This window comes from Taudactylus pleione, unplaced genomic scaffold, assembly GCF_031769625.1.
Source record: "Taudactylus pleione unplaced genomic scaffold, aTauple2 ptg000749l, whole genome shotgun sequence".
Classification (NCBI taxonomy): Eukaryota; Metazoa; Chordata; class Amphibia; order Anura; family Myobatrachidae; genus Taudactylus; species Taudactylus pleione.
The window spans coordinates 1340563-1363192 of record NW_028285151.1 but is presented as its reverse complement, the minus strand read 5'-3'; the positions used below and the strand labels follow the sequence as shown (position 1 = coordinate 1363192).

At 45.3% G+C, this 22630-nt stretch overlaps 1 protein-coding gene across 2 annotated transcripts in view; it reads left to right on the top strand.

Moving 5' to 3' along the window:
• Positions 1-2026: 2026 nt before the first annotated feature.
• SSH1 (slingshot protein phosphatase 1) overlaps positions 2027-22630 on the top strand; it is an 80541-nt gene continuing 59937 nt past the window's right edge. The window contains exons 1-2 of one of the 2 annotated variants that reach the window (XM_088457251.1): positions 2027-2219; positions 14533-14570. Coding sequence is in view for 1 of the 2 variants with exons in the window: in XM_088457250.1 (XP_088313376.1) it covers positions 2360-2425; positions 14533-14570 (104 nt within the window). In the remaining variant the exon portion in view is untranslated. Of the gene's footprint in view, positions 2426-14532; positions 14571-22630 lie in introns of both variants that reach the window. The other variant, XM_088457250.1, reaches the window with a different exon arrangement.

The following is a 22630-nucleotide window of genomic DNA, read 5'->3' as shown; positions in this document are numbered from 1 at the left end:
GAACGCCTTTGTATTTATAGACCCACGGAAAAGGGCTTAATCTCTCAGTTCTACCATTCTATACTAGATCAGGATTGCCCACCCCTAGAGACCCATGAGCGTTGTTGGGAGATGGACTTTGGTACCTCTTTGGGAGAAGACACTTGGGAGGCTATACGACTTAATATATCGAAATGCTCAATTAGTGTCTCCATTAAGGAAAACTCTTATAAGGTATACACTCGCTGGTACCTTGTCCCGGAGCATCATCACCAAATATACCCTAACTCTTCCAACCTTTGCCGGAGACAATGTGGACAGGTCGGCTCCTTCTACCATATTTGGTGGTCCTGTCCATATATTGTCCCTTACTGGTCCATTGTTTCAATCTACTATATCGTCAATGATTCCTCATGCTCTCCCTCTTTCTGCTGCTTCGTTGCTCCTGTGTGCCCCGGTCTGTCAACTATCCAATCATGAGAATAAGTTGGCCCTACACATCTCCTGTGCCGCCAAATATCAGATTGCTAGTTCTTTGAAACAACTACTCCCTCCCACTCGTCAACAGTTTCTCAACCGCGTCTGGTTTGTGGCCAAAATGGAATACATCACGAGTCTCCAACACAACACGGTGGACAAGTTTAACGCAATCTGGTCCCCCTGGTACGGTTCCCACGGTGTGACCCTCCTGGTTCCTCATAATTATCTGCCTTCTGCTCTCTTTTTCTTTCTTCTCCCCTCTATTCCTCAGCACCTCCTCCTCAAACTTTTTATTCTATCCCCCCAGCTCGCTCTCTCCCTCTCCGCTCCTTGATTTTTTTTTTTCTTCCCTAACTTTCACCTCTACATAATTTCCAAACCTTTAATTTGTACTTATTTATTTACTTATTATTGTTTTTCTTTTTTTTTTTTGTTCTTTTCTTATTATTATTTTGTTAAGGTTTTGCAGAAAAAAGGATAAAGGGGAAAAAAAGAAAAATTCAATTTCAATGTCAGTATATTGTTATACCCGTTGTTTATCTATTTGTATGACGATTATTTACTGTTTATTTCGTTCCTTAATCCCCCTTTTGCTGTTTCTCTGGTATTGACACCCCAATACAATTATATGATTATAAAAAAAAAGAAGTATAATGGGAAAGTAGGATAGTGAAATAGGAGGATATTGGAATAGAGGGATAATGGGAAAGTAGGATAGTGGAATAGGAGGATAGTGGAATAGAAGGATAATGGGAAAGTAGGATAGTGAAATAGGAGGATATTGGAATAGAGGGATAATGGGAAAGTAGGATAGTGGAATAGGAGGATAGTGGAATAGAAGTATAATGGGAAAGTAGGATAGTGAAATAGGAGGATAGTGGAATAGAAGTATAATGGGAAAGTAGGATAGTAAAATAGGAAGATAGTGGAGTAGAAGGCTAATGGGAAAGTAGGATAGTGAAATAGGAGGATAATGGGAAAGTAGGATAGTGGGTACTTGTGTACTTTACGGACTCATTGCAGAGAGAACCCAATTAATGTTTTAAAAGGTACTTGTGTACTTTACGTACACAAGTACTGAAAGTTGTCCCCATCTAAAGAAGAAAGTTGTTCGCTTACCACACTTCGGGCTCGGTGGCTTGCTACAAGGTTATATTCCCCCTCTATGCCCACTTGGATGGTAGGGAATGACACTGGACACTGGCTGAGGACGTCAGGGTCCTCTCCGTTATGGGGATTTAGACATTACCATGATGGATAATAATGAGTGTAGGACACTTGGGTTCTCTCCGCAATGTGTCCGTAAAGTTCACAAGTACTGGATTGTGAAATAGGAGGATAGTGGAATAGAAGAATAATGGGAAAGTAGGGTAGTGAAATAGGAGGATATTGGAATAAGGGCACGGTGGGATAGGGGAATCGTGGATTAAGAGAATTGGGGGTCAAAGGAACAGCTTAGCCATCATTTATAGCTCTGATGTGGATCATGGCCTTGGTCCTGTTGTGGATTACTACTACCAACACTTGTCCGTTTCACGATCCACCTCCCCGGTAGGAGGAGCTCGGGATCAGCAGGGATCACCGCGGAGATCGAACATCAGCCTGGGGTCAGGCAGCACCGACCAGCGATCATCATACGCCAGGCAGTGCATACAGGGCGCCGGCACCAGAATCACAGCTGTACGGGGCGGGACAGGCGCAGCTCTACCTCAGACATGGTGGCACCGTGCAGCGGCGTGGATTAGTGATAAAGGATCCCGGTGAGCACCGAGACAGGCAATGGCCGGAACCGGCCCCTAATCAGGATCTGAGTATACCTGGCTGTGATTCCGGACAACACACTGGGGACGGCACCTTGTGAGCCCGACACCAGCTGCCGGTTACCGGAGATCCGATAGTGATGGCTCTTGTGACCTTACAGCGATCCCCGACCCCCAGTGCCGCCTCCTCGGCCAGCACAAGCGAGGTGAGAAATCCCATCACGGTCCTTCCCCGCCAGCGGCACAGGAAAGAGCGGGGGAAGGTGCAGGCTGCATAGGCCGCAGCAGGAGTCACCTCTCAGGGGGCTGTGTGCCAGCGCAGATGTAGCACATTCATAGCAGCCGTCTCCATGTATCTGTGGGGTCTATGTTCTAAGCCTTGGAGAGAGATAAAGTACAAATCAATCAGCTCCGAACTGTCATTTTTCAAACTAAGCATATAAAGTGACAGGATCAGATTGGTTGGTAATTTATCTCTCCCCATAACTTAGTACATAGACCCTGTGTTATTGTGTCTTTAGAGATAGCTAAGAGAGAAGATCCACCTGTCTTGCATGTTACTGCAGTGCCTGCACATACTGACAAATGGTTCAAGTTCAGAACATGGGGCTCCCAACAAACGCCAGTGCTGCTGGAGGAGCAGTGCCGACATCGGCTGTTATCACTCCTGTGGTAGAATGTCCGCGGTCCAGGTACTTTGCAAACATGTCTTCTCTCCAGCGGCACAACAGCAGCAGTTCAGATCATGGGGCACACCATCCGCACAGTCCACATCGCTGCCGCTGATGAGAAGACATGTCAACAGAGGACCCAGACCACAGTCATAATCCCATGTGTGGGAGGCCCTTGCTGTTAGCATTACCATGGGAGCATGTCTACGGACCGGGTCCTCTGCAGACATGTCTCCTCTCCAACTGTGGCGACTGTGCGGGAGGTAGGGGCCCCATGTTCTGAACTTGAACCTTGATAAATTATCCGTTATTGCCTTAAGCCGTGTACACACTAGACAAGGTGTGTACCTACCAGCGATGGCATTTGTGATGGCACAATATATTGGGCGGTTGGTACACACTGCACGTTCCGGTGTCCAACCGCCAGATAAATCATTCACCTGCACAATTCACCTTCCTGGCATTGGCAGCTGGGTCACTCCATCTGTGTGCAAGCATGGACGATGGAACAACCCCGATGTTGCCATGCGAGAGTGCTCATAGTGCATACACTCTAGACGATCCGGATGTTGTGTCTGTCCAATTTGCCATATGGTCCGAGAAATCGTCTAGTGTGTACCCAGCTTTAATGTGGAACTAGGCACCCAGGTGTAAAGCTAAAACCATATTCTGTTAGTCTTTGCTTACCTTGGTGGGCACATCATTGTGGGTGTCTCTCTGTTCTTGGTATACATCCAGTTGATCCCAATAGGATTTTCACTGGGATCACTATTTGCTTAAAGAAACAGAAAGCAGCAAGTTTATTGAATGGTACAAAAATCAGTGATAAGTCACACTACTCATTTGGCGGTTAGTGTTTAAGATGATTTTTAGTTTGCAATAACAATCACGTGAGAAAGAAAGGATGCCCTCATTAAAATCTATATGTTTACATATCAGAACATAATCATCTAGTCTTCACTAAAGTCTTAAAGTCTAATCTCATGTGACAAATAACCTGTAATAGATTTGACTGTCTTTATTCAACAAAATATAAACCAAAACGCCATGATTTGGTAGCTTGTAGAATAACCTTTAGCAGCGATAACTTTGTTGTACTATGTGTTCTCTCTGACTTTCTCAGTCTTTTACTTACAACTAAGGCCTGTATTCAACTCCCGGTGAAAAGTCAGAATCCGTGAAAAAGTATCGCGGATGACGTCATTTCGCCAGGTGGAAACTTTTCGCCGTATTCAATTGCAAACACTTTTCGCGAACGCGAAAAGTCAATGCAATGTATTCGGCGGAAAAGTTTCGCCTATGAATAGCAGGCGGAAAAAAGTGCAGAGTTGCGGTTTTGGGGTGCAAACTTTGGGAAACCCCCCTGCACCCTTGAGATAGTCCCCCAAAGATAAACTGTGTAAATATAATACTTTAGAAGACCCCAAAAAACTACTTTCATTTTGCGGGCGAAAAAGTGCAAAGTTGGGGGACAAACTTAAAAACTATCGAAATAGTCTTCTGTCCACAAGTATGGGGCAGGTGTTTTTTTGTTTGCAGGTGCTTGCGGCAGGTGGATTTTTTTATGTTTATTAAAACTTCACTTTAGCAACTTTCAAATATGCTACTAGCCCCATTTTCATGTACCCCAAATTTGCTGGCAGTAGTTATTTTCACATAAAAATACTGCTAAATACTATGCTTCACCACTTGTGTTAATGCGCTAATTGCCACCAATTCAAACAACCAAAGTACCCCAAATTCATTAATTAGGGCTGATCGGGGACATCTATAGTGATCCCTAACGTTAGTGCATCTTTTGGGGGGGTGTCAGGCTGAGTTACCCATTTTTGACAGGACTTTTCGCCTGTTTCAGTTTCGCCGGGTACCGTATTCGCGTCATTTGGAATTGAATGGAGTGAAAAGTGGGGACGCGCACGAAAAGTGAATTCGCCAAAAACACACGATGTAGGTGAAAAGTACATTTAGCTGACGCGGGGAAATTGTCGCAGCTAATTGAGTACGGGCCTAAGATTATACTGGCACAATCTGCCTTGCAATGTTGCTTCAGTTTATTGATGTATAATGGCATACATTTATCATTTATTCACATAAGGTCCCATGGGTTGGGTACGGGATCCAGGCGGTCGGAATCCCGACGCCTGCAGGTAAGTACCCTTACCATAACGCCCCCCCGCAGCCTAACCTTATCCTGCCCCCTAGTGCCTATCCCTAACCCCAAGCCTAATACTTACCGTTAAGGTGTGAGAGGTTGGGATTTTGGCATCGGAATCCCGACTGCTGATGGGTTTCCGGTGCCAGGATTCTGACCTCTGGGATGCCGACTACATCCCACTCCCATCACAGTGCAGTATCTCAATGATGTGGAGGTCTGGACTTTGACTTGACAATTTAAAAAATATGATTCTTTATTTTTTAAGCTATATTTAGGTTTGCTGGTATGCTTAGGATCATTGGGCCTGATTCAGACCCACTCGCGTGCGGCTGTCCGCTCGCAAGTGGGTCGATGGTGTGCACTGCGCATGCGCACGACGGAGGGAGCTCCGTCGTGCGCATGCGCGAGACGCGACGAGCGAAGGACTTTCCTTCGCTCGTTGTGTCTGATCAAAGGGGGCGTGCTGTCGATGTTGATTGACAGCACGCCCTCTTTGGTGGGCGTGCCTCCCAGACGGGGGCGTTCCCAAGGGAACGCCTACCGTCAGAGGCCGGCCCCACTGACATCACTAGTGATGTCAGTGGGAGTGATTTTGGCTCTGATAGAGCCAAAATCACTCCGGGCCTTGCGGTTGAGAAACTCAACCGCAGGCTTCGGCTCGCAGTCGCGATGGTCAAGACCATCGCGACCATCATCCTGCACGCTCGTATATGCTGTGGGTGGTGACCCACAGCTATACGAGCGTCCAGGAGGACGCTCCATAATTATGGAGGTGGGCCCTGATTCAGAGCGAGCGCTCTGGTCAGAGCGTCCGGCTCTGAATCAGGGCCATTGTCTTTTTGCATGACAGCTTTTCTGATGCCTGAGTTGTTAGGAAGATGACTTCAGATTTTCCTATAGGATACTCTGCTATGGAGGGAAATTAACTGTGGACTCAATGGGGAAGATTCAATTGTTAGCGCCAGCGGCTGTCAGTGCAGGGCGCCTAATAGAGCAATTCAATTGCCGTTCGGGCTCGAACAGGCACCAGTATTTCTGCTCATCCCCTCCTTGGAAGGCGATCAGAAATGTGCGAAAAGTCCTGGTTGTGAGCATCCAAACTGCAGTTGTCTGCCCTAAGCAGGACTTTAGATGGGGTTTAGCCGTGTTACGTGGCTTAACTCAGTCTAATTAGGCACGACAAACCCAATAATTAATGGAAGCACAAAAAACAATTGAATTGCAACATTGGGCACCCGTTACTTAGAGCGATTTAAAAAAACAATTGAATTGCCGCCAATGATAAGTCCAGGTCCTGTATCTGACAGTTAGTATAAAGTTCTTATGGTACACTGGGCCTGATTCAGAGCCGGACGATCTGAACGAGCGCCCGCTCTGAATCAGGGCGTTTTGTTTTTTTTTGGTGCGTCCTCCTGGGCGCTCGCATAGCTGTGGGTTACCATCCACAGCTTATGCGAGCGTCCATGATGATGGTCAAGACCATCATGACCATCGGGCTTGCGACGAGACCCTGCTGCCGCAAGCCCTGGAGTGATTTTGGCTCTATCAGAGCCAAAATCACTCCCACTGACATCACTAGTGATGGGAACGCCTCCGTCTGGGCAGCCACGCCCCGGCACACCCACCAAAGGGGGCGTGCTGTCACTCACCAGCGACAGCACGCCCCCTTTGGTGCGAGACTCCGAGTGACGGCTTCCCCGTCGCTCGCCGGGTCTCGCGCACGACGGAGCAGCCTCCGTCGTGCGCATTTGGGTACCATCGACCCGCTTGCGAGCGTCCTGCGCTCACGAGCGCGTCTGAATGAGACCCACTGTGTTTGCTTTTCAACAAAAATGGTGTTTGACATTAAAACCAAACAACTTTATAATCATCTTGTCTATCCAAATTTATGGACGTATTTATCATTTTATCATTAAGTATTTGCAGCGTATTCTCAGAAAACACCCGTTTTCGGGGGATACTGGCAAATACTTAGTATCCCCCAGATGTATTATCGAGGGACCGCAGCAGATATCTCCAATTACTGCTGCAGTCCCCCCATATCCAATAGCAGCCACAGCCACCATAGGTCTCTATGGGGGAGGCAATGCTATTGGATTTGCCAAGCTTCGGAATGCGAAATCCGTTTTCTGTAGACTGCACAGGAGTCCGGCACAGGAGGGAAGTGATGGTCTCTTCACTCTGAGCCTATCTTAGGGAGAGCCCCTGTCCCTGCAGTTGGTCTTTTGTACATCCCGGCACTAATATCACATATAGAAATGCATTCATGGGCACTAATATCGAGCACAGGGGGGGTTTACACCCGGGCACAACGCAGCAATCGCACGCTATGGCTTATTGTCGCCTGTCTGCGTATGCGTCAATATGCGCATGCGCGAGCCAGTCTTTGCGATCGGGAAGCTAGCGCCTGGAGTACACATACGGCCCGCTACTTTGAGTGACAGAATGTGCCGTTTGTGTGTGGTGACGGGGGAAGGTGCTTGTAAACGGGGGAGTGGTGCTGCGAACGCAGGCCTATCTGAGCCTCAAAACGGCATTAACAGGGCGTGCATAATTAAAGTGGAGCGTCATTTTACACGTCACCTGGGTCTTTTTTTGACTGCAGCATTCGCAGTGCATGCGGTAGGATAGGCTCTACCTCAAGCACTGCGTATGCCTCCGATGGTTCTCTATGGTACCGATAGTTTAATATACTTCCTGGAGATGACGTGTGGTGCAAAGGTAAAGGAGGCGGCATTAGACCAGCTTGCTATCGCTTTGCCGCTGCACGCTAAGACATTGAGGGCGTCCTTAAGTCAGGCCGTGCAAACGCAGAGTTTGCATATCCGCCCCTGGCGGCTGTGAGAGAGCGCTGCATAGCGAGTGGGTCTGAATGAGCTCCACAGATCACAATGCAAATGTGCTTATTGCTAAATGGGCCCCTTAATGTTTTGATCAGATGAAACTTAGCATACCAAGCTGTAGTGTAATATTGGTCTTTTTAAAAAACAAAACAAAAAAACGATGGTAGACATTTGAAGTTTAACATTTATCACATTGTGAAGTATTCAGACCCCTGAATGTAGCTCTGGGTTTCTTACCATTTTGCAGAGCATGATATGGCCTGATATTACTGGGACACCCACTCCTAGGAAGATTGCCAACTGTCTGCAATGTTCCCCATTTGTAAATAATCTTTTTTCACTGTAGAAGATGGACTTCAAATATATCGGTCAGTGATGTTTGGAAATAACCCCTTCTTCACTGATAAGCCATAACAATTGACTATTGCAGATGGCACTTTACCTTTAATAAACATCAGCAATGCAAATTTGTTGTGGGTTATTTGTCACATGAGTGTGTGTATATGTGTGTTATATATATATATATATATATATATATATATATATATATATACACACACACACACATACAGTCAGGTCCATAAATATTGGGACAATGACAGAATTTTCATATTTTGGCCTCTATTCACCACCACAATGGCTTTGAAATGAAACAAACAAGATGTGTTTTAACTGCAGACTTTCAGATTTAATTTGAGGGTAATTACATCCAAATCAGGTGAACGGTGTAGGAATTACAACGGTTTCTATATGTGCCTCCCACTTTTTATGGGGCCAAAAGTAATGGGACAAGCTAAACAATCCTAAATCTAACTTTCACTTTTTAATACTTTGTTGCAAATCCTTTGCAGGCAATTACAGCCTGAAGTCTGGAACGCATAGACATCACCAGACGCTGGGTTTCATCCCTGGTGATGCTCTGCCAGGCCTCTACTGCAAATGTTTTCAGTTCCTGCTTGTTCATTTTCCCTTCAGTTTTGTCTTCATCAAGTGAAATGCATGCTCAATCGGATTCAGGTCAGGGGATTGACTTGGCCATTGCATAACATTCCACTTTTTAGCCTTAAAAAACTCTTTGGTTGCTTTTGCAGTATGCTTCGGGTCATTGTCCATCTGCACTGTGAAGCGCCGTCCAATGAGTTCTGAAGCATTTGACTGAATATGAGCATATAATATTGCCCGAAACATTCAGAATTCATTCTGCTGCTTTTGTCAGCAGTCACATCTTCAATAAATAGAAGGGAACCAGTTCCATTGGCAGCCATACATGCCCACGCCATGACACTACCACCACCATGCTTCACTGATGAGGTGGTATGTTTTGGATCATGAGCAGTTCCTTTCCTTCTCTTCTCTTCCCATCACTCTGGTACAAGTTGATCTTTGTCTCATCTGTCCATAGGATGTTGTTCCAGAACTGTAATGGCTTTTTTAGATGTTGTTTGGCAAACTCTAATCTGGTCTTCCTGTTTTTGTGGCTCACCAATGGTTTGCATCTTGCGCTGAACCCTCTATATTCACTCTTGTGAAGTCTTCTCTTGATTGTTGACTTTGACACATATACATCTACCTCCTGGAGAGTGTTCTTGATTTGGATAACTGTCGTGAAGGGGTTTTTCTTCACCAGAGAAATAATTATTTTGGTCATCCACCACAGTTGTTTTCCATGGTCTTCCGGTGTTGCTGAGCTCTCCGGTGCGTTCTTTCTTTTTAAGAATGTTCCAAACAGTTGATTTGGCCATACCTAATGTTTTTGCTATCTCTCTGATGGGTTTGTTTTGATTTTTCAGCCTAATGATGGCTTGCTTCACTGATAGTGACAGCTCTTTGGATCTCATATTGAGAGTCCACAGCAACTGATTCCAAATGCAAATGTCACACCTAGAATCACCTCCAGACCTTTTACCTGCTTAATTGATAATGAAATAATGAGGGAATAGCCCACACCTGTCCATGAAATAGCTTTTGAGTTGATAGTCCCATTACTTTTGGCCCCTTAAAAAGTGGGAGGCACATATAGAAACTGTTGTAATTCCTACACCGTTCACCCGATTTGGATGTAATTACCCTCAAATTAAATCTGAAAGTCTGCAGTTAAAGCACATCTTGATTGTTTCATTTCAAAACCATTGTGATGGTGAATAGAGGCCAAAATCTAAAAATTCTGTCAATGTCCCAATATTTATGGACCTGACTGTATGTAATATATATATATATATATATATATATATATATATATTATTTTTTTTTCATATATTATTGTCCTGATTGACTCATCGGCACCCGGCCCAAACCCCTGGACCTAGAAACATGAAGCTCGGGGAGTATGGCCCTCATTCAGAGGCGCTCGCAAGAAGCGAGCGCTCTCTCTGAGGGCGGCCGCTTGATTTTGTAAGTGCGGCCTCCTGGTCGCCTCCCACAGCTTCAGCGACCGACCAGGGTGATGGTCGCGATGGTCAAGACCATCGGGGCATGCGACGAGACCCTGAGGTTGGGTCTCGGCAACTGCAAGCCCCAGGGAGCTTCCTGCTCTGATCAAGCAGGAAACTACCCACTGACATCACTGCTGATGTCAGTGCGGCTGCCCACAAAACGACAGCCGCCCCTTTGGTATTGAGCTCCGGAGCGAGAGAGTTTCTCTCTCGCTCTGGGGCTTGCGCACGCGCAGAGCCTTAACATCGACCCGGTTGCAAGCGCTCAGCGCTTGCGACCGGGTCTGAATGAGACCCTATATTCCTTCCATGATGTAGGTACCCACTAAGCAGGGTTTTTTGAAATTCGACTCCTAAAGGGGTGAAAAGGGCTAAAATGTTTCCTCCACCTGTGCAATGTCCGCTTGATTGACTCATCAACGCCTTTGCCCAAACCTAGAATCTGTTTCTGAAATTTGGGGAGTATTTTCCTTCCATGACGTAAGCACCCACTAAGCAGTCCATTATTCAAATGGGGGAGCCACAGGGGGGTCTATTTTACTAAAGCTATGTATCCACTAGACGATACAATGAACAAATGAACGGTAACGTAATCGTTCATTATATCGTCCAGTGGATATGCCGTCAACGACCAGCGATGCGCGCTCCCGTGGTCGTTGACTACGTCGCTCATCGCCCGTACTTGCAGGGCAACCTGACGATATTTTCTGGTTCTGCAAGTACGGGATGAGGGAGGATGACGTCTACTACAAGATATCTCTCATGGAGCGACTTGTGTAGTGGATATGCATCTTAAGCCTTGGGGAGAGAGAAGTGGACATAAAAGTGGAGATAAAGGGCCTGATTCAGAGCCGGACGCTCTGACCAGAGCGCTCGCTCTGAATCAGGGCCCTCCTCCAGTAAAATGGAGCGTCCTCCTGGACGCTCGTATAGCTGATGGTCACCACCCACAGCATATACGAGCGTGCAAAAAGATGGTCAAGACCATCGCGACCATCGGACTTGCGAGGGAAACCCTGCGGTCGGGTTTCCCAGCCACAAGCCCTGGAGTGATTTTGGCTCTATCAGAGCCAAAATCACTCCCACTGACATCACTAGTGATGTCAGTGGGGCCGCGTTCAGACGGTAGGCGTTCCCATGGGAACGCCTCCGTCTGGCAGGCACGCCCACCAAAGGGGGCGTGCTGTCAATCAACATCGACAGCACGCCCCCTTTGGTGCGAGACCCCGAGCGATGGAAAGCCCGTCGCTCGCCGGGTCTCGCGCATGCGCACGACGGAGCTCCCTCCGTCGTGCGCATGCGCAGTGGGGAACATCGACCCACTTGCGAGCGTACTGCCGCTCGCGAGTGGGTCTGAATGACCCCCAAAGTACCAACCAATCCGCTCCTAACTGTCACTTTGCAGGCTGTGTTTAAAAAATGACAGGAGCTGATTGGTTGGTACTTTATCTCTATCCAAGGCTTCATAAATAGACCCCTAAGTTTTTTTTTTTTTCTATTTGGATAAGTCACTTGCTTTGTATTTGGATTTTTCATTTTCTCGAAGCTGGCAATTGAGTTTCTGAATGTTAAACAGGAGATGGTGCCTCACACCATTGTCCCCATCACAGGAGACGGAGCCTGCCTGTTCCGGTTCCTCTCCTATCTCATGTATGACACTCAGCTAATGGCTAGAGAGGTGTGTGAGCTAATTGTGAGGCAGGTTGTGAACAACTGGGAGGACTTCTCCATCATGTCCCACAACAGCAAATACACCAGCTCACTGAGTACCTCCTTCACAAAAAACAAAACAAAAATAACTTAGGGCCTGATTCAGCAAAGAACGCAAGTGAGAGAACACACGCACCCAGCCACTGAGAAAATATGCTAATCAATGTATACACACGGCAACCGCAGCACAAGATGCAGACACCCAGCAATATATAATGCTGCCCACCTCCCTTTGCTCACAGCCTGAGTAGTCCGCAAGATAGGGCAGCACAGACTGTATAATGGTTGGCATTACTGCCTCACAGCACTGAGGTTGTGGGTTCGATAGCCACTACGTCCCTAACTGTGTGGAGTTTGTATATTCTCCCTGTGCTTGCGTGGGATTCCTCCGGGTGCTCCGGTTTCCTCCTACACTCCAAAAATAATCTGGTAGGTTAATTGGCTCCCAACAAAATTACCCCTACTGTGCATGTGTGTGAGCATGTGGTAGGGAATATAGATTGTAAGCTCCACTGGGGCAGGGACTGATGTGAATGGCCAACTATTCTCTGTAAAGCGCTGCGGAATATGTATGTGCTATATAAATAACTGGTAATAAATATATAAATAGCGGAAACATCGGTAAAATTGAGAACCATCGAACACCTTAGCATAATAGTGGTTGACCTAACCTCGCTCAGGCTGCATAGGACCTTGCAATGGCTAATTTATGCACACCCCTGCAACGGCGTTTAAACGCACTGGCATGCCCGTGTTCGACTGACCACCCCTGTTACCACAAACAAACGGCATTTCCTGTCAATCAATATTGGAAGGGTCTGAGTACCCTTACCCGATCGCACTGGCTAGTATGCGCACGTGTAGTGCGATGCATGCGCAGTGTGAAACCATCGTCAGAGTGCGTGCGTTCCTTGCTGAATCAGGCCCTCAATTTACTTAGTCTTGATAGTAGCACGCTCCTTTACACCAGAGGCATAAAATAAACTAAGCATATAAGTTAGGATGGTATGAAGGAAAGGTACAGGTGAAACCAGGTACATCAGCTAGTCAAAAGGAGAAGAAAAGAAGGTACTCTCTATCAGGCACACACTATTTGAATTCGTAAATGTTCGGAATAAATCACCTTATAGAAATATGTAGAACACACAAAGAGAGAAAGATTTCTCCAAACAATTAGACACCTACGGAGTCACCACATGTACCCCACTACATATATAGAGGCTGAACGCAGATTCACGTTATAGGGAATCTGCGCATGCGCAGGACCCATTTTGCGAGTGTGCAGATTGGATCCTGGTAACACACACGCTAGCCCTTGAGTGCCTCTCCCTGATTGGCAGGCAGAGGCATTTAAGGGACGGCCGGCGTTCCCGGAAACAGGGCATGTCCTCCCCGTTTTCCGGGAGTGGCCAGCTTAGAGACTGCATGGACGTACGCAGTCTTCTGGGCTCGCAAGCTGGCCAGCATCGCGACCATCGACCACTGATAGTCGCAATGGTGATTCCAGCACTGTGACCTCCATCGCCGTGCTGGGATCACAAATGCAGCAGGGGGTGTCGTACACCTCCTGCTGCATTTGCATGATTGCAAGAAAGCTGCCTGCGTGCAGCTTTGCAACTGCGATCCTTGCTGAATCAGACCCATAGTGAGCCTTTAGTACAAACTAAGAAACAACACTGTCTTTCCACAATATTCAGTAGAAAAGACATAAAAAACATACAAAGTGTGTATTTAAATTGCGATAAAGTAAGTGAAATGTGTAAACATAAACCGTAAATAAAGAACACAATTAAAAACAGCACCACAAGCTTATAACCATATAAATATTCTGTAGTTATGCAGTATAACAATTTATCATAAGCCACAAGACTGGTAACTTCAGAATGGCTTTTGTTGTACAGGCATAATACTGTTTATTACGCAGATTACACAGATGCATGTCTAGCATAAGACTGAGCTGGTAATATTCCCACCCGCCCGAATAACCTCACCTCCCTCAATTTAAAATCTATTGACCGCACCATCATCTTCTCTAACCCGCAAGTGCACTGTCCTCGACTTATTCTTGACTCCTCATTCTCCTTAAAACCTCATGTTCAGTACCTCACAGTCCTGCCGTTTACATCTCAAAAAATATCTCCTGGATAATTCCCTTTTTCATGCTGGAGGCAACTAACACAGTCATCTGCTCACTGGTTATCTCTAGACTGGACGTGCATGCGCAGAGCAAAAACATTGGCTAAGTGCGTGCGTTCTCTCCTTTATGTTCCTATGAACTAAGACTTGGAGACAGAGATAAAGTACCAACATGGTACATGGGTGAGACATAATATTTTATATTTCCACCATCCGGAGAATAATGATAAGAAGATGACAAACTGAAATTTGTTCTAAAAAGTAGATGATTATGGTCAAATTAACAAAAAAGTCAATAATTGCTGTCTATATGTTCAAAATTAGAAGTCCAAATAGTGCACTCATATTTTAATGTTTTGCTTACAGGAGTTTGGGAATGATGAAGATCGAAGGACAAACTTAAGGTGAGTATTACTTTTGAATGTCTGAAAACGTTTAGATGATCATAAAATGGCTTATAAAGTAACTATTTCATGTTCTTTAAAAATTCACATAGCTATATTAAGAACCTGAATTTTGCGTTATTTGTAAAGGGCCCCATACATCATCGACGAATTGCAGGTTCGCAGAAATCCAACATGTTGGATTTTCCCGATATGACTATCGCGATCAAAAAATGATCGTGGTCGTCAAATCGTGGACATTTAACATGTAAAATTTCAGCAATCCTGCGACGGATCACTGAACATCGATGATGGGCGGTCGGCATTTCCACCCGGCAGATCAGCATTTCCGATCGCATTGCTAAATCACGACAATCCGTTGCAGATGTATGGGCGCCTTTACGTTAGTCTGTTTCTTGTTTTGTTGTGGGTATTTCCAAATACAGATCAGTTTCTTTAAGATGCTGCAATAGATGGAGTAATAAGCCGGTTATGTCATGCAAAGGGTATTTCTTCCATGTCACAGTTCCAGACTGCATTAAAAGGAATATTCTGTAGCATCTGAAAGCACAGTACATTATCAACATTATGTCCTGGGTGTGTTGCTTGTTTTGCAATAAAGTTAAGTGCAGTAGCAGTTCTTGTATCACTCACATTCTTTCCTTTGAAGCTTGAATCCAGGTGGTTTGCCACAGAATGAATTGATTTGCAACCACATTCCTCTAGTCTGTTAACATAACCTTTTCCTTTTTCTATAATTGTCAGTGGAGATGCACTTCTGTTCTATTTTATCTGTGCCACATGATTAGGAATGGATGACAGAAGTGTGCTGTATGATTCAGATGCAGTAATTGCTGAAGAAATGGGCATTAGACCGAGTTATGCAGCTGACCCAGATGACCTCATCACCTAGTACTGTGGACCTGATTCAGAGCCGGACGCTCATTCAGAGCGCTCGCTCTGAATTAGGGCTGCATTTTTTTTTTTTTCAGAGCCGGCCTCCTGGCTGCTCGCTAAGCTGTGGGTGACCACCCACAGCTTTTGCGAGCGGCCAGGTGATGGTTGCGACCATCGGGCTTGCGACGAGACCTTGTGGTAGGGTCTCGTTCATCGCAAGCCCCAGCGAGCTTCTGGCTCTAATAGAGCCGGAAGCTCACTACTGAGGCCGCCCCCAAACGGTAGGCGTTCCTTCGGGAATGCCTCCGTTTGGCCAGCCACCCCCCCCCATCTTTTTTACAGTGTGTCAAACTTCGTGATGCCATTAAGAGTAGGTTTTAGTCCATTGCCAATATGTATATTTGAGTTATTGATAATGGTGTCTCAGAAGAATATATTGCACTTGCACATATTTGGTTACTCTTTCTTCTTCACATTCAGGTGTCTCATCTACAAATAGAGATATTGAGAGTGTTTTGTATACAGGGTCTGATTCAGAGATGGACGCTGTTAGCAGTGATGCTAACATATGCTAATGCAGCAGGAGGCGTATGAGGAGAAGAGACTCTTGACAGCATTACAGATTTGAGTACTGCATCCTGAGATGCAGCATCTGATCATCTGTGAAACCATCGGCTATCTGAGTAACCCTGAGGCTACTCGGATTGGCCCTCGCAGCTCCGTAAACCCAGGCCAGGAAGTCAGCGTTGGAACACACAGACCCTGGCTTCGGCACTCCCAGAATACAGGGGTTACGCTGCCCCCACCCCGCCCCCAAACGGCTACAGCCTGTTAATCAGCAGTACTGCGGGCAACAACGCAGCACTCGTTCTGCTTATGTGCAGGCGCCTCATCATCGGAGATGTACGCAAACCATCGGGCTTGTCTACATCTCTTAATGAGGCCCACAGATGGTTACTTGAAGGAGTTGATTGGGGAGCTGTATGTGATACTGCTGTAATGTAGGAGGCACCAGTAGGACTTCTTCATGAAGATAATGATGGAAAGAGCTACTTGCACTTTCACCATCATTTTCTACCTTCTCACTTTTACCCATAAAGGATTTTGTAATGTCTGCTAATTACCTCTTATGTAAACAAATAAATGTGTACAATGATGTAATTAGTATTGGAAATGTTTATTTTATTTAATAGCATTTGCAAATCAGTTTGTGTTTCCTCAGAAGTCGCACTGTGGAAATCCATATTCTAGAAGTTGGCCATTTGTTAAAATTAATAAATACATTTATGTATAGGATTTATTGTGGAAATTTAGTAATGGTTGAAGGGTAGAGAGCCCCCTGAGTTTACTGGTAAGGTTGAAGTTTTTCTCCCGAATGTTAAATTCAAAGGAATAATTATTCAAGACAAAAACATCATTGGGAAATGTGGGGACAATGTGGGTCCTTCGGACCTTGACATCTCTAGTTATAACATGGCATAAGTTATGTTTTTGAGCATTTATAATCCAAGCTGCATACAGTTTTGCATTCATTATTCATAAACTTTTTTAGTCATAGACTAATTTGATATGATGAATACAGGGCATACTTTAAAAACAAAGTTGCCTTCCAATGTATTTATTCCTGTCAAAATAATGTCATGAATAAATTGAATAAAGATATAACAGCATACCAGTAGGTTCGGTATTTTATGTTACATAATAATGCTGACATTGACCATTTCGACACTGATGAATTGTCAACATGGTCAAATTGCTGACACTGTTTTTACTGTGAGTCTATCCCTGACCCTAACCCTCACGCTGACATTTTGGAAATCGACATGCTATCTATGTCGTCATTTTCCAGGTGACGGCATTCTGTCCATATCGACATCATAACTGTCAACATTATGAAGGTCAGCTTCCTAAGTTAGCTTAGTCTAGAACATAGTTGTATTCTCTCCTTTAGCACAGTATTGCAGATACATTTATTCCCACAAGATGGCAATAGTAAGTTAAGCCAGAGCCACAAGTTGGCCAACTGATTTACTTTCACATAGCAATATTACTGTGGATATCATTAAACTGAACATACGTTTTGGCTTTGTATTTTGTGACAGGAAAGGTAAGTAGTTTTAAATATATTTGTTGTATTTCCTGTGTTTGGATGACCAGTCATGAGTCTCCTTTCTCTTTTGTTAACTTTCCTCAATGTAACAAGACCTTTCATTGCTTATCCGATAGAGAATATGACTCTAATGGTGCATACACACGGTCAGATTTTCCTTCAGGTTTGTACAATAACGATTTTAAAAATCGTTCATATCTAACATGTGTCCCTGCAATGATGAACGATGCGCGTTCCCGTTTGTCAGATAACGATATCTGACATCTGATATGTTTGCAGTCAGATTTGGACGATTCCATTCACTTTAATACAGTCAAAAATCGTTCAAACCATTGGTAAAAATCATTCATCTGACATATCTGACCCTGTGTATGCACCATAAGGGGTTTATTTATGAAGTGTCGGGTTGTAAACCTGACACTTCTGTTCATGTTTATGCCCAAAATTTAAAAGGGTATTGCTTTCACTAACTAGACATAGCTAGTAAAAGCATTGCCCTTTTAAATATCGGGCATAAATACGAACATAAGTGTTGAGTTTTACAACCTGATACTTTGTAAATAAACCCCGTATCTGTACTATGAGCAAGGCCATATTCATGCCTGCATTTATTTTGTCTAACTTGTATGTCCCTGCTTTAGGTTTGCCCTGTCTGACGTGACTTACAGATTTACTATAATAATAATGATCTTTTTTAACGTATTGGTTAGGCACCGAATTATTTAAAATTGTGCTTGAAACAAAATGCGTAGAGGAGACATTGACTATTCTAAAGATGTAGTAAAAGCCCTTGTCACACTTACCCACCATTACCTTGTTTTCCAGTTGCAAAGTAGCACCTTAAAAATAGAATGAATTGTTTCTTATGGGCTCATCAATGCGTAATAAAACTTAATACTGCAATCTAAGATTCTATATGCAGTATGCCCAATTTCTCTGGCTTCACTACGAGCACAGCAGATGATACTGGTGAATGTGAATGGAATTTGCTTTACACAATCCATTTTATTAATGCCAGTCTACGTAATGATTGCTTACCTTCAGTCTAGTAAAGCATGTGTTATTTGTCTTGCGTTTTTACCCATTTGCCAGTGTATGGGGCATGTCCAATTGGGCGCGAGGTAAAAAACCTCATGCTCCTTGAGCCCAATTTTGGATTACTATGGGTATGCGCGCTCCCTATACCCGTGGTATCCAATGAAAAAAAAGTGGTTGTGGGTTTTGTAGCACTGACAACCCTGTGCCGCGAAAAAAAATAAAATAAATTACTTACCTGCCCATGGGTCACCGGTGGTCTCTGTGGTTCTCGGTGGCCTCCACTCCATCTTGTCACTGGGGAGGAGGCTGGTGGGAGGAGCAAGGGCTGTTGGGAGATGTAGTTCTCCCAGCGCCTGTTACAGGACACACACGGGAGTCACACACACTGGGGGTCACTCATACACACATACACTCACCGCTGCTGCAGCAGACCGGGTGCCGATGCCGGAGGAAGAAGACATCGCTGCGGAAGGGAAGTAATTAAGCTAATTGAAAACTTCCAATTGCCTAATTAGTCCGCCGGGGGGGGCCGGGCCGCCGGGGTGCCAGAGCCGATGCTGCAGATTTTTCCTGAAATTAACGATTTTAGGAAAAATCAGACTTGCTCTGGAGATGCTCAAAAAAATAACTCCCGGCACTCAAAATCTAAAAAACCCTGCACGTGATGAAATAGCAAAAATCCGGCACCTGCAGGAAAACGTCACAGGTGCGGGATTTTTGCTATTCTCGCCCCCAATTGAATATGCCCCTATATGTGTGAACGAGAGCTTCATGTTTTGATTACAGCACGTTGCCTAACTACAGATCAAGGGCAGCAATTTAGACCCCCAACTCACTGCTGCTAATAAATGGGAGTGGAAAGATTTAAATGTAAAATTGACTTCATTGCCCTATACTACAACAAAGATTACTATGTTGTCAGTGAAAAAAAGCTTCCTATATTGCTAACGAGGAAACTTCCTCCTTCAGTGTATTCTCCACATTTTCTTTAGGAACCATTTGGTTTGTATTTCCCACACTAAAGGGTTAATTTGCCAACAGCAATACAAAATAACACAGTCCTGAATCATATCCTGGTAGTGTGGTGAACTTGTGGGTGAGGGTAAGCGTTCATCCTGTTAGAAGTTAGCCATCACAATAGTAAGTGATATTAGCATGTTGTTCATCCTGTGCATAATGACTGGATGATGACCTTCAGCAGTATGTACCATCACACACACACACTACTAGAGTGTGTATGTAAGCAGCTTAGCTCAGATGTGTGCAGTGGAAGTTAGTAGACCTATGCCCTGAAATGTCATCAATCATGTAACCCTTCAGAGTACATTTGCAAGTAAAAGTAATTTTGAAGGAAACTGATAACTGTATATAAAACAATGCAAGCTTTCAAGACTCGATGGTTCCTACAAATTCCAGATGAACACACACACTCTCTCTCTCTCTCTCTCTCTCTCTATCACACTCACGCACACGCACACACACACTAGAAAAAGTTTGTTAGTCAAAGTTTCAGAGCTGCAAGTATGTTAAATGAGTAAGGAAACCAGAGAGTTATGTTTCCTGGAGTGACGTGTTTATCTCCTGTGTATAGACCAGCTAACTGGCACTGAGAAAGCGATAGGATCACTTCTGGCTCCGTTCTTATAGTTGGAAACCTTAAACAATACTATACTACACTTTCTTACTGCACAGGTCCATGTTTCGTGCATTGTTGGCGAGTTGGACCTTCGTGCATTATTCCCTCTATCCTAAAATGTTCACTGAACTTACTTATAATATAATTTACATTTTTAAGGTCTCATCTTCAATAAATAGAAGTTATAAAGCTGGTTGATCTGTGTGATTTCCACGGATTAACCTTTTGCAACCTAATAATACCTCTGTAGTATTGCCAAGTATTCCTTCTGGTCATCTATTTTCCTGCGTTTAATTCTCTCATATATCGCTTTTTAATATTATCTTGGACATAATTCCACTGTTGGGCTGACTTACTCCTCACCTTGTCAGTGTGCCCAGTGTTCAGTTTCTCTTGCTGTATTAGAAGAAAAAGCAGCTGTGTTTTCATGAAATGTTATAGACAAGTATAGTGATTGGCTCAGTGATGGGCAGCCTAATACACTTCAGGAGCCACATGTTTGGCCCTTCAATCTTCACCCTCAATAATTTAAAAATACACATCACTCCTCCTAAATTGTCCCCACATAAAACCTTCAGACCACTAAGGCCCCCCCACATGTCGTCAGATCTGGGTGTGGATTAACAGATAGACAGTAAAAAGACACCAGATGTCATAAAGTCAATAGGTTGACTGGGACGAAAGGTTGATCGGGTCAAGAAGTCGACACACTAAAGGTCGACAGGTACAAATGGTCGACCGGGTAGAAAGGTTGTTACAAAAATGATCAACACTTTTTTTTTTCGTTTTTTTTAGCACTAATCTTCACCCTAACCCTAGCCTTCCCTCCTGGTGCCTAGCTTTAACCGTCGGGGTAGGTGCCTGACCCTAACCATCCCTTCTAGTGCCTAATCCCCTGGTAAGTGCCTAATCCTTCCTCCTGGTGCCTAACCCTAAGCGTTGAGGTAAGTGCCTAACCCTAAAAAACTAAATAAAAAATCATGTTGACCATTTTTGGGTCAACCTTTTGACCCTGTCGACAATTTGAACATGCCGACCATATTACCTGTCAACCTTTTGTACATGTCGACCTATTAACTGTCTAACATCTGGTATCTATCTAGACCAGGGCTCGACAAATCTCGGGGGCCAGGTCGCCATGGCGACTATTTTTTGTTGCCTTGCGACCGGAATTTCAGGGAGGGAGGAAACAGTTTCCCAGCGGAGGTTCGTGGGCGGCCATTTAGGACTCCAGGAAGCAGTTCCCCAACGGAGGCCATTTCATGCGTGTGCTGACTGACTCCCCCTCCGTCTCGGATACCCGCTCACCATCACCTGCTCCCTCATCCATCTGGCTGGCTGCACAGAGCTCCGGTAAGAGCTTGTGATAGAAGGGTGGACTCCGGGATTGCTTTAGTGGTGCTGTAATTATGACCGCACCGCTAAAGCAATCCCGGAGCCCATTCTTCTATCACAAGTTACACTAATAAACTGCTCTGACCTCCCTGTATTGCGGTCGTGCAGGGGGTGGTTTGCCTGGGGAGGGGGAATTATTACAGCACCACTGCCTAAAGCAATCCTGGAGCCTGTACCCCTGTGCATATTCAGTCCCCCCTCCCTGCCCCCTGTACATATACAGTCCCTCCTATCTGTCCCCCTGTACATATACAGTCCTCCCTCCCTGCTTCCTGTACATATACAGTCCTCCCTCCCTGCTCCCTGTACATATACAGTCCTCCTTCCCTGCTCCCTGTACATATACAGTCCTCCCTCCCTGCCCCCTGTACATATGCAGTCCCCCCTCCCTGCTCCCTGTACATATGCAGTCCCCCCTCCCTGCCCCCTGTACATATACAGTCCCCCCTCCCTGCTCCCTGTACATATGCAGTCCCCCCTCCCTGCTCCCTGTACATATGCAGTCCCCCCTCCCTGCTCCCTGTACATATGCAGTCCCCCCTCCCTGCTCCCTGTACATAAACAGTCCTCCCTCCCTGCTCCCTGTACATATACAGTCCCCCCTCCCTGCCCCCTGTACATATACAGTCCCCCCTCCCTGCCCCCTGTACATATACAGTCCCCCCTCCCTGCCCCCTGTACATATACCGTCCTCCCTCCCTGCCCCCTGTACATATACAGTCCTCCCTCCCTGCCCCCTGTACATATACAGTCCTCCCTCCCTGCCCCCTGTACATATACAGTCTTCCCTTCCTGTTCCCTGTACATATACAGTCCTCCTTTCTGCCCCTTGTACATATACCGTCCTCCCTCCCTGCCCCTGTACATATACAGTCCTCCCTCCCTGCCCCCTGTACATATACAGTCCTCCCTCCCTGCCCCCTGTACATATACAGTCCCCCCTCCCTGCTCCCTGTACATATACAGTCCCCCCTCCCTGCCCCCTGTACATATACAGTCCCCCCT